Genomic DNA, 12,356 nt, shown 5'->3' with positions numbered 1-12,356 from the left:
CAGTCTGTCTGTCTCTCTCTCTTTCTGTAAGGGGAGGGTTGTCAGGTGTTTTGTACGTGCATATATAAATGAACACTGAGGATTTGAGATACAGTTGATAGACAGACAGACAGACCTTATTGATCCCACAAGGGAAATTCTGTCTCCTACAGCATTGCTGTAGGAGACACAGGAGCGTTTACACAGATACTGTACGGTGCGTGCATTTGGATGTTTTAGTGCAAGAGCTGGTGTATGTGTGGGTGTTGGCGAGCTCACATAAAAATGTGAACTACTACATTGAGGCCACGTGCCAAGTCCATGCAAGCATGTCGGAGTGTATATTTGATGCGTGTTCTTGTGTCAAAATACCACATTGCGTACTTTCAAGTATGTCGGCAGGTCACGTGAGTGTTTGTATATGAAATGAGTGTGTGCACGGCGAGCCAAGTAAGACTACTTGTCATGTCATGTCAGTCCCTGTATGTAGTATGTGTGTATGCTGTTAAATAGGATTTCCTCTGTGTGCAATTTGAAGGTGAGATCATCCAGGTGGAACATTGATTTTGTAACAGAAAAAAATAAATACACTCCGATGACAGGCCTCTGTGTTACACTGTGTGCGCGCACACACACACACACACACACACACACACACACACACACACACACACACACACACACACACACACACACACACACACACACACACACAGCCCCATACATTATTGGTTAGTGGTGGTTTCTAGAGGTATAGAGAGCCTTGACCGAGATGGACGTATTGCAAAAGCAGAACATGTCGTTTGCTTGTCTACTTTTGTTCTGCGAATGTCAATTACCCTTTTGACTTGCCCACTGGCAGTGTCTGTATACAGCCTCACCCTGTTTCAAAAAGAGTTCACATTTAAAGCTTCTTCTTTTCTTTATATTAATGGTAAAAACATCCCATGGTTTATTTTGCCGTGCTGTAGGAGATGACATGGAGGCCTGAATGAATGTAGTTCATCCATTTGGCAATCAAAATATTTACCAGCTTCAATAATTCAATTAACACTAATTGTGTTAATTGATTGTCTAAACGGTAAATCTAGTCAATTAAGGTAAATGAGATAATTTAAACAATCAAAGAGATTTTGTTCTATGAATACTAATCATTGATCTTTTTGTGTGTGTTGCAGGAGACCGACCCCACTCTGACGGAGCCAATTTCGTAAAGCATTGGACCAAAGGGTTGACTGGTTGGCAGGATAAGTGGCTCTAACACTGCTAGCGCTACGGCCAAATACTCTCCAACCACCGCTGCTACTGCTCCTCTACTGCCGAGACCACCTCCTCTGCTCCTTCTGTTGCTGTGAATGGCGGTCGTCCCCCTCGTCCAACCGAGAAAAATGAAGGGAAAATGCATAATCTACTGATCGGTTTGTCTACCTGACAAACAGTGGCGTTTAGCGATGATGTCATCTTTGTCGGTGTTGTGGATATCCGCGGTGCCTGTGTGATCGAGGCATTCACGTGCAGATGAACAGGGAATATTGTGTCAACATGCCAACCTTCTCTTAGACCGCTGTTTGCTGACCCGGAGGACCCCCTGATGGCTGCAGGATTTGTGGTGGACACTTCGCCATGCATGGATTTTTAAAGAGGATTGTTGCTGCTAGCAAAGCCCTCCAGCAAGACGGAATTATCTACCTACCTACGTTTGTGTGGGAGTGTTTTTTGTGTGGGTGTGTGTGCGTGCGTGCGTGTGAGTGAGTGTTTTGAATGTGTGTGTGGCGTAGGCGAGGAACACCAAAGAAGACTTTTATACGAGGAAACAAACTGAGGATCTAGTGCAACGTAAGGAAGGAAAAGAACGACGTGATCAAACACCTTGGAGGATTTAAACGGAGTAGCAGACATGGCCCAGCGGATGGCCCATCTAAGGCCTGGATGTCGGTTACAACAGACTGGCCAGAGGCGGGCGATAATAATGGGTAAAAACACAACAAGACTAGACGGGCCCCCGCTCCTGGGTGCTCGGCGCCGCCTGTCGTCTCTGCTGTGCGCGGGCCTCTTGCTCCTGCACGCCTCGCTCGGCGCCGCGTCGGCCCAGAAGCTGGACGAGAGCGACCCGGTGGTCACCACCGTCTACGGCCGGCTGCGCGGCATCAAGAAGGAGCTCAACAACGAGATCCTGGGGCCCGTGGTGCAGTTCCTGGGCGTGCCGTACGCCGCGCCGCCCACCGGCGAGCGCCGCTTCCAGCCGCCCGAGCCGCCCGTGTCGTGGCCCGAGGTCCGCAACGCCACCCACTTCGCCCCGGTGTGCCCCCAGACCATCGTGGAGGGCCGCCTGCCGGACGTGATGCTCCCCGTGTGGTTCACCAACAGCATCGACGTGGTGTCGTCCTACGTCCAGGACCAGAGCGAGGACTGCCTCTACCTGAACATCTACGTGCCCACGGAGGATGGTGAGTTGTGCCTGCAAGGTTGTGGTGGGGGGGGAAGGATGAAGGGTGGGGTCGGTGGGGGGGGGCGCAAAATCCACAACTTAACGGTATATAGAGGGAAGAGTCTGTTGTTGTGTCTCATATATGTAGAGTGTCTGTCTGTCTGTCTGTCTGTCTGTCTGTCTGTCTGTCTGTCCGTCTTTGGTCTGTCTTCCTGTCTTTTTTGTAGGGAAAAAGCATGACCTTATGCATGCTTACTGTGCATGCCACAGCTTTTCCACACGAGCGAGGGAGTTTGCTCTTGTGGAAAATAGATGTGTGTATGTGCACGTGTGTGTACGTGCGTGTGTGCGTGTGTGCGTGTGTGTGTGTGTGTGTGGTTGGTCACTTCTGCTCACACATTGTCTATAGTTTACCATCGCCCACCCATTCCGGCAGATCTACTACACTCTCCTCCCACTCCCCAACTACATCTCGTTCCTCTTCATCGCTTCACACCCGCCTTGCCTTGCACCACCCCCCCCCCCCCCAACCCCCCCCCACACACACCACCACTCAGAGAGACATCTTTTCTCCTAATTACCTCATCCTCCATCTCCTGCGCCCTCCCACTCTCCCTCTCCTTCCGCCATCAATCCTTCTCCTCTCCGGGTTTCTCTCCTCCCCTGACCTCCTTCTCTGGGCCACCTGCAGCTCATCATGCTCACATGTGACCATTGTGCTCCGTCATAATGACCCGTGTTCATCACAGAAGACACTCATCAGAGTAATCACCTCTGATTGATTTGGCTGACTGCTTAACTGACTGATTGACTGAATTGTGCGTCGACTGAGCCAATATCATCCTCTCTCTCTCTCTCTCTCTATCTCTCTCTCTCTCTCTCTCTCTCTCTCTCTCTCTCTCTCTCTCTCTCTCTCGTCCTCCTGTCTCTAGCTCTTGCTCGTTCAATCAGTCAGCTTTGTGTGTGTGTGTGTGTGTGTGTGCGCGTGTGCGTGTGAGTGCGTGTGTGTGGTGAGAAAGTGTGTGCGCTCGTGCGTGCGCGTGCGTGTGCATGCTAGCTCCTGTGTGAGTGCGTGTCTGGGAGCTCCATGTTATTCTTTAGTCTTCTATTCATTTTACAGTCAAAAGAATATCCAAGGAATGTGCCAGGAAACCCGGCAAGAAAATATGTAGACATACAGGTATGTATGATCTGATTGCTCTGGTGCACAACGTACAGTATACAATACCACCTTAAGAAACAACGTATATACAATACCACCTTCAGAAACAACGTATATATAATTCCACCACCTTCAGAAACAACGTATATACGATAACACCCAGGAAACAACGTATATAAGGAAACAAGCAGTGTCTGGTAGAGAGAGCAGTTGGGCACAATAATGTCCTCACTGAGGATTTCATTGTGTGGCGTCAAATGAACCAGAATGAGACAGTGATAGGTTCATAGGTTGTGTGTTTGTAGTGCGCCCCCCCATCCAGTTATTGCACTGGCCGGGGTGCGCAGTCCGAAGAAAGAGAAAAGAGAGAGAAAAAGAGAAAGGAATACATAGGACAAGACAAAGAAGACTAGACTCATAGGAGAACAAGAACTCAGGCACACTGTCAGTCATGTCACAGCAATGATGGTTAAAACTACATGTTTCCTTGCCAACCACTATGAAGTTAACTTACTTTGGGAAGAGCCAGTACACAGTGCAATCCTGAGTGTTCATTTATCCATTTTTAACCTCTGAGTTAACCCATTTAATCCGGGAACGTATCTCTGTCTTTTTTGGGCTATTCAAAAATAGCAGATATACAAGCTCATAGTGCGGCACCGAGTGCCATACTATGAGCTTGTAGATCTGCTATTTTTTTTAGATTGTGAACATTTTAGCAAATCTTTGAATATATCTTTTTTTATACATTTGTAAAATATTTGGTTCTAGGGACCCCCCAGAGGCAAAGATTTAAGTTACAAATGTTCGCTTAAAAATATATATTTGCACACATCTTCACGATTTAAAAAAAAATTTGCAGATATATAAGCTCATAGCGCAGCACTCGGTGAATAGCCAAAGAAATGACAGAGATGTGTTCCTGGTCTTAATGGGTTAACTCTGTACTGTGGTAGATAAGAGCCAGTACTCATTTTGGCCCATCGTAGCACATTGTTAGGTTCTGTAGGTCCTTTGAGATGTCTGCTATACTTCCCCAACTCCTGCCATTGGACAGGTGTGGTTTTGGGGGCTGGCATGTCTTCACAAGTTTACCTGCGCTCTCCTCCTGGCGCGCTGCTGTGTCGGGAGTTCTCATTGGCTGGCGAGAGCGGAATTGAGACGGATTTGATTGACTGCCAGGGCAGTCTGGTCCCAGACGTGATTGGTAACTGTTGATGTGTAAGATAACAGGATGATAGAGGAGTTAGCAGGTGGAAATGTGCGCGTGTGCGAGCACGCGGACACACACACACACACACACACACACACACACACACACACACACACACACACACACACACACACACACACACACACACACACACACACACACTCACTCATAAACATATTATGCACACACAGTGTCGTGGAGGATTGCTCAGGGTGAGCTCAAACTGAACCTTGAGTGTGTAATCACCATTAAAAGAAAGGAGATCTCTGTTCCGTTGGCACCATGTACCGTATCGACCACTGTTTCATCAAGATAATGCCTCCTCTGTCTCTATCTCCCTCTTCCTCTTCAACTCTCAACCTGTCTGCGTCTCCTCTCTCTCTCTCTCTCTCTCTCTCTCTCTCTCTCTCTCTCTCTCTCTCTCCTCTCTCTCTCTCTCTCTCTCTTACATCCTCACTTTCAGAATTAACCTTCTTGCCTGTGTGTGTGTGTGTGTGTGTGTGTGTGTGTGTGTGTGTGTGTGTGTGTGTGTGTGTGTGTGTGTGTGTGTGTGTGTGTGTGTGTGAGTGAGACGGTGTCCTTGATACAATGTGGGTGTTAATGTCATTGTGTTGGCAGCAACGTACATTATTACTCAGCGTCCATCCCCACTACATGGATACATACATACACACTGTAACCTCCTCTCCTCTCCTCTCCTCTCCTCTCCTCTCCTCTCTGACTAAAATCGTAGAGAAAATGTCCTTAGTTTTAGTCTTTGAGCTTGTACTGCAGATTGGCTATTTAGCATTTTTTCTGACCTTGTTGAAACTTGCCACTAATCTATAAAAATGAATAAAAAATAAACCAATACCTACTAAATTAAAACTAAGCCTTTAAAAAAAAATGAAAACTAACTGAAATTGAAAACAAAAATTCAAAACAAAATACAAATTAAAACTGATGAAAGATTATAATAACCTTCATCCTATCCTACCCTCTTAAGGTTATCTACCACTTTTACGCATCGTGCATAATTGGCCCTAAATCATATTGTTAAGCTGTTATTAGTTTTTCTCTCTTCAGGGTTGTGCTCCTCCAGTATTGTGTTCATGCTCCTGAAGTTTTGCTAAATAAACTTGTGAACTGAGTAAACCCTTGAGCAAAATCCAATTTATCCAATCTTTTTGGTTGGCTGATATACAATAGTTTGTTTTCATGGCAAACATGGCCTTCGTTCCTAGCAGCTACAGTGTACCGTGAATCATTGCTGTCGGGTGAAAACATTGTATGTCCATAACCTTTCTAATTTGATTATTATTATAAACAATATTTATTTTTTAAATGGTGAAAATAGTCTATTTACAAACGATGCGTCGTGTTGAGAGCTTTTAGATAATTATGCCATTGTGCGACACTCTTGTATGATGAAGTAGGGGCATTCATTTAAAGAAAAAAACATAAAACGTTGAACTATGGAGATATGAGGTTTCTGCCCGACAGCAACAGTACAGTATGTGGGTACTGGGTACTAGTGGGTGTTCAAAACGTCCTTGTGTCAAAGAAGTTGAATTGAAGGCTTTTCAGTGTGTTGATTAAGGCTTTGTTCACATATTTTTGTGATTATTTTTTTTTGTGACATTGAAAAATACATCCCTTTATAAAGTGAATCTTTTATTTGACTTAATTGAAAATTCGGTAGCACTTGCTATGCATCCTATGTTTAATGAACATAATTTGAAAATAATTCTATAGAGTAAAAAAGGGAGCCACTTCGCTGCGCCATGGATTCCGAGCTGAGACCTGAGAGACTTGACTTGCACGGTGTAGGAATCTTATACTTTCGACAAGAGACGTACGTGCCTCGCAGAAAATGTAAGCCATACATAACGAGGCGATATTAAAGAGAAACATTGTCTGAGGGGGAAGAAAAGGCCTCCGTTTCGAGGTCACGGACACGAAGGTCTGTGCAGATGCACTGTAAATTCCTCAGCGCTCATTTAACTCGGAGAGCGTACGAATGTAACCAAATGGACCCGCTAGGGTCCATTTGGTTACATTTTGTACGCTCTCTGAGTTAACAAATGGATACAATTAACACTTAGATTTACACAGTGTTCTGATTTTGTTTTATTTGATAATTTATGGTACAAATTCACCGAGGTGCACAGTACAGTATATATCAGGATATCACAAAAAGTCCAAGGACTTATTTCTGTTGAGGTCCCACGTAAATGATTACATCATGGTTTCTAACTATCAACACACTTGCCATTCTGTACTGTACCCATATAAAAGATGGCTGTATTAAAGCATGTTGAAATTCCGGGCCCCCACGTTCTTATAATGTACCGCTGAGCTCTGTCCAATTTTTTAAAGAGGAAAAATGAGGAACCGTCTCCCGTCGGACGCGCATTCCGCGGCTCTCTGCGGCGCATAGGCTCACTTTTTTTGCCGACTACATCTGCGGGAAAATAAAAGTGTTGCGCTTTTCTTTATGCCACAAACTAGGACATTTAAACTGCAAAATAGGGCATTACCCAGTACATGTACACGTTGTCTCATATCTCCAGAATATGTTCAGCATTTCACAGTGTTGCGTTACGCTAGGAAATGATTTCTTTCTCCCTTGCCTGGGTTCGCCTTGCCTGCTCTCTATTCCGAAGGGGTTTTTAGAATACAGGTTTCCATTGTAGATCTAAATGCAGCGAGCGTAACTCAACAGCAGGTGAAATATTCGCTATTGTGTTTTTCCGCGGCTTGCTTTCTTCCACGCTTTGCCTTTCGTCTCCGTACTGTACCTGTACAGTATACGTCTCCGTCTTGCCGTCCGTCTCAATCCCCCTTAATGGCCCCGGGCTGGCCGTTTCCCCCTGCACCGCAACGCAATCCTCAGTGTTAATTTAGCTGTGAGTGTACAAATTGACCCGTATTGGTCCATTTGGATCCTTTTTTTTTTACACTCTCCACAGAGTTAACGTGGAGGATTCATCAATCTGTCTCCTCTACCTCTCCCCCACCCCCCCCCCCCTGTATTCCTCTCTCTATACCTCTCTCTTCATCTTCTCTCGTTCCCTGTCTTTCTTCCCTCTATTCCCGAGGCTTTGTCCCAGTTTTTGTAGTGGTTGAAGGATCCGGTGGGAGACGTTTAGTCACACATGCACAGATGCGCGTGTACACACACACACACACACACACACACACACACACACACACACACACACACACACACACACACACACACACACACACACACACACACACACCCCTATGTGCGCTCTCACACACACACACACACACACACACACACACACACACACACACACACACACACACACACACACACACACACACACACACACACACACACACTCACGCTTAAATGGCAGGGGCGAGATGAAGCAGGAATAGATGTAGCCCCTCTTCTGTTTGAGTCTCCCTTGAGGGGCTCCATCTCCTCAACTCACAACTTAAGTTATGTCTGAGTGTGCTTGTGTCTATCTCTCTCTATCTCTCCCACTCTCACTCTCTCTCTCCCACTCCCCCCCCCTCTCTCTCTCTCTCTCTCTCTCTCTCTGTCTCTGTGTGTGTGTGCGTCCGTGCACGTATGTCTTTCAGGGGAATTTAGAAGTTATTTTGTGTCTGACAGTTCTGTGTGTCAAAGCTTGGCAGATAGTGTGTACCGGCTGCTGGGTAGGTGGCGGACTTCTTATTTTCAGCCCGGGCCCCATTGGGCATCCTGTTGGGTTCGGGCCCGAGTCAAACCAAACCACACTTTGGGAGGACATGCTTGGACCGGACTGGGACCGGCCTTGCCAGAACACTTAAATTGCCAAAACACAAAATAAACCTCTCCTTTTCTTTAATCTGTGTCCCACACACCACCAGCCATAGACACGCTGTGTGTGTTGCTTCTTCACTGACGAACCCAGGTTGGAACGGCAAACTGGACCCAGATTAACACAATGGCATATGCTGCTTTTTTTCTTATAAATGTAATTAGTTTGAGGCCACCTGTCAAAATAAGTGAGAAATATGCTGTTTTTCCTCGCTTTTCATCTGAAGCCTTTCATGTCTGCGTAGTTGGCTTTCCGAGCTATGACTTTCAGTATTATTACAATAAGAATTGTTTTAATGGATGCATTGTTACAATACCATGTTTACGATACCATCTCCCCCACATTGAATCCGTGCCTCCCACATTGGACACTTGAACTGCCTAGTCTTGTATTGCTGTCGCTTATGTTTAAATATCTTGTGGCATTAGCCTTAAGTTCAGGAGAATGGACATTAAACATTTGGCACATGAGGTTTTCATTTGATGTTTAGTTTATTATACATCAGGGGTGGGCAACTTTGATGATGGAGAGGGCCACTATATTTCCACACTCATTCCAGAGGGCCACATTGCATATATTGTCGGGTAGACACCTCTTATCTCCGTATTTAACTCTCAGACACCTCTTATCTTCGCCATTCTATGTCACTCAAAAGTATAGCAAAAATATACAGTAGCAAAAATAGCCGATCTACAAGCTCAAAACGCGTCTAATAGAGTTGATAAAGGGTCGTAAATCCTGCTCTATGTTAATTAAAACTATTAGTAGTTAAACAGCTGAAAACCCAGTGTAAAAAGTATGAGACGAAATCAAAGACAGACACAGGAGGAGCCTGGTTTGTAGGTTGAGAGAGAAGATGGCAAGCGGATGGTGTGACAGTTTGTGACTGTGGTGTGACTTGGACAAACAGCGTCCAGATGTCTCAAACAACACGTTGACCTCAACTCTGACCGAGCGTCGCTGGAGGTGTTGTTGCTTTGTCATAGATGGTCAAGTTAACTCCAATGAGCTGTTATTGTATTCCTCCAGAGATAATCAGTGACCTTGGAGGGCCTGCGCTCTGTACGGCTCAAAACACATGCAGTCTCTAGAGGAAAGGAGAGACCTGATACTAGGATTAGTTTTGTCCAACCTCAAACTTAATAAAATCATAAGATTGGTAGGCAAACTTGAGTTATGCCAAGATGGCACACTAAAATAGGATATGATGGCAGAGTTCGACATTTTATATCAATGTTGTCCACAAAGTACATAGTTTAACTCTATCAGCGTCCCAGTGCAACGCATTTTGAGCTTGTAGATCTGCTATTTTTGAATTGGAATCCTGATTTATTTTGTTGCTATTTTTTAATTGGAATCCTGAAGTAACATTTTTATTTAATTTCAAATGCATTTAGTTATACCTATGTTAAACATACTGGTTTTATATAGTATATAGTATTAAAGTGGGTCATGTTTGCATGTTTGGAATTGTAACAGCTGAAATCAATAATATATCAGTATTCCGATATTAACCTGCGGGCCGCATTAAATGAAGGTGGGGGTCACATGTGGCCCCCGGGCCGACAGTTGCCCACGTACGTTATGCATGTATACGTTTATATCTTAGCTTTGAATAAAAGTAAAACAAGGGGAAATAGGAATTGTTTGTCTTGGCACTGCTGTTTTGTCCTTTACACTCATTGACTACGTGGGTTGGTAAAGTAATTACTGCTACCAGGCCAACACAAAAAAAAAAAACATTTTGGCTGTGGGGCCAGCCCTATTAGGCCTAATACAAATGTCTCAGAGTCACTGACTGACTGACTGAGTCACTAACTGATGAAGTTACACCATTGGTCAGCCAGCCAGTTGTTGGGAGTTTCCACATTGGCCGTTGGCCAGTTAATCCTGTAGTGTAGGGGAATTCGATTATGTCCTTAGAAGGTGATGGTGTCATTTAATCACTTCCCCCTCTGCCGAGTAGTCCCACGTACTTCCTGTAGCCTATCCGTAGTTAAAAATGACACGCCATCTAGCATTTCATACGCAGTCCAGGCATATACTAGGTTTGGACCTAGTCTTGTTTTTTTATTGTCTACATACAGTACAATTTTAAAAGAGAAACAGTGTGACCTTGTCTTGCTTTAATGACAATCTGCTACGTGGGAATGTTTGTTGGTCGTCATATGTTTCATATGACCATAAATGGTCGTCATATGTTTCAACTCTGTTTAAGATTAGTGACGGCTCTATGATTTCCATTGGTTTTCCGGTTAGTCTGATTCATACTTAGTTGCCTGAGGGTGTCGTGCACCAAAAATAGATCTACAAGCTCACAACGTGTCGCAGTGTGACGACGTTGAGAGCTTTTAGAACAGCTATTTTCGATGCGTGGCATAAGTGCGCAAGTAATTATAAGTCAGCCTTAACTGGTTCTGTACACAATTAGACACACAGGCTCCTGCATGCATGCACCCGCATACACACATGAATACACGTGTAGGCACACGTATTCACAAACCCTCAGCACGCACACACACACACACAAATACATCTATATAGGCACACATTTTCACAAACACACACACACATATACACAAGCCACAGCTGTTCAAGGTGACAGTATTGATAACTGCTGTTAAATATTCATGACACTTGCATTACAATAAATAAATTAGTAACTTATTCTTCGGAATATTAAATCAAGGACATTTGAACCTTCCGTTGGGCTGCCAACGCATTTACTGCCATTCCACAAATTACATCTATGGAGACTGTAAGGAAAAAATGCAGGCATATGAGCGGCATAATGTTGCCCCGTTTCTAACCTTCATCGCGCATGAATCGATCTCCCCCCGCACCCCCAATCTTTTTTTTCTTCTGTTTTCGTTCCCTCGCCGCAGCCGTAGCGAGGACATATTTTGCCTCATGCATTTTTTAGACGGCGGCGCGCGTTGTGAACAACACAGATAGACACGGAGCGGTGAAAAGTAACAGCTTTTCCCCCATAGTTTCCATTTCACTCTCAGTCATTATTTATGGAGGCCCTTTCCAAAACGGCCTTACAACTATGTAATGCATGAAGCCATTTGCCTCAATGATGATGGAGAGCCTGCTGTAAACTAACTGTAGGCAATAACACCGCTGCGCCCCAAACAGCGAGAGAGTGAGAGAGAGAGAGGCGAGAAGGAGCGGGAGAAAACGAAGAGAGTAGGGGGGGGGTTTGAGAGAATACTGAGAGCAAGGGGTTTAGAGGAGAGAGAGACAAAATGTATTTTTCTGTTTCTCCCCGCATGTAAATGATGGAGAGACCGTAGGAGAGGCATGAGAGAGGAGAGGAAGGTGAGAAAAAAGCAGGAGGGGAAGGAAGAGATTTTCACACCTGTCGTTTTCTCACCTCATGTCACCTCACCACAGACACACGCACGCACACACACACACACACACACACACACACACACACACACACACACACACACACACACACACACACACACACACACACACACACACACACACACACACACACACACACACACACACACTCGATTTGTACTTGTCAAAGTGTTATCTGTTACTTAGCATAGCAGTGGGCATATCCATGTATTAACATCTATAAAATATTATATACTGTATAGAATATAGATTGTAGGGAAATATTGGTGGAGAAAAAACGAGTTGCATTAGTTAATTATCACTGGGGGATGAGACGTTTTTTGTTGAACTTCTTCACTTTGCCACCGTGCCCGTCAGCTATCATGAGGCGCGCACAAT

The 12,356-nt window shown here is 44.9% G+C and overlaps 1 protein-coding gene across 2 annotated transcripts in view; it reads left to right on the top strand.

Annotated features, from left to right (window-relative positions):
• Positions 1 to 2,095: 2,095 nt before the first annotated feature.
• nlgn1 (neuroligin 1) overlaps positions 2,096 to 12,356 on the top strand; it is a gene marked incomplete at its 3' end in the record, with an annotated part of 373,866 nt that continues 363,605 nt past the window's right edge. Inside the window, exon 1 of one of the 2 annotated variants that reach the window (XM_084067845.1) lies at positions 2,096 to 2,426. In XM_084067845.1, coding sequence (XP_083923971.1) covers positions 2,321 to 2,426 — 106 coding nt within the window. In that variant the 5' untranslated portion in view covers positions 2,096 to 2,320. The remainder of the gene's footprint in view (positions 2,427 to 12,356) is intronic. The other variant, XM_084067844.1, reaches the window with a different exon arrangement.

The sequence above is a fragment of the Gymnoscopelus microlampas genome, assembly GCF_963454915.1.
Source record: "Gymnoscopelus microlampas genome assembly, chromosome: 9".
NCBI classification, from domain to species: domain Eukaryota; kingdom Metazoa; phylum Chordata; class Actinopteri; order Myctophiformes; family Myctophidae; genus Gymnoscopelus; species Gymnoscopelus microlampas.
Note: the sequence above shows the minus strand (reverse complement) of the source record. Positions and strands in the feature narration are given on the sequence as shown.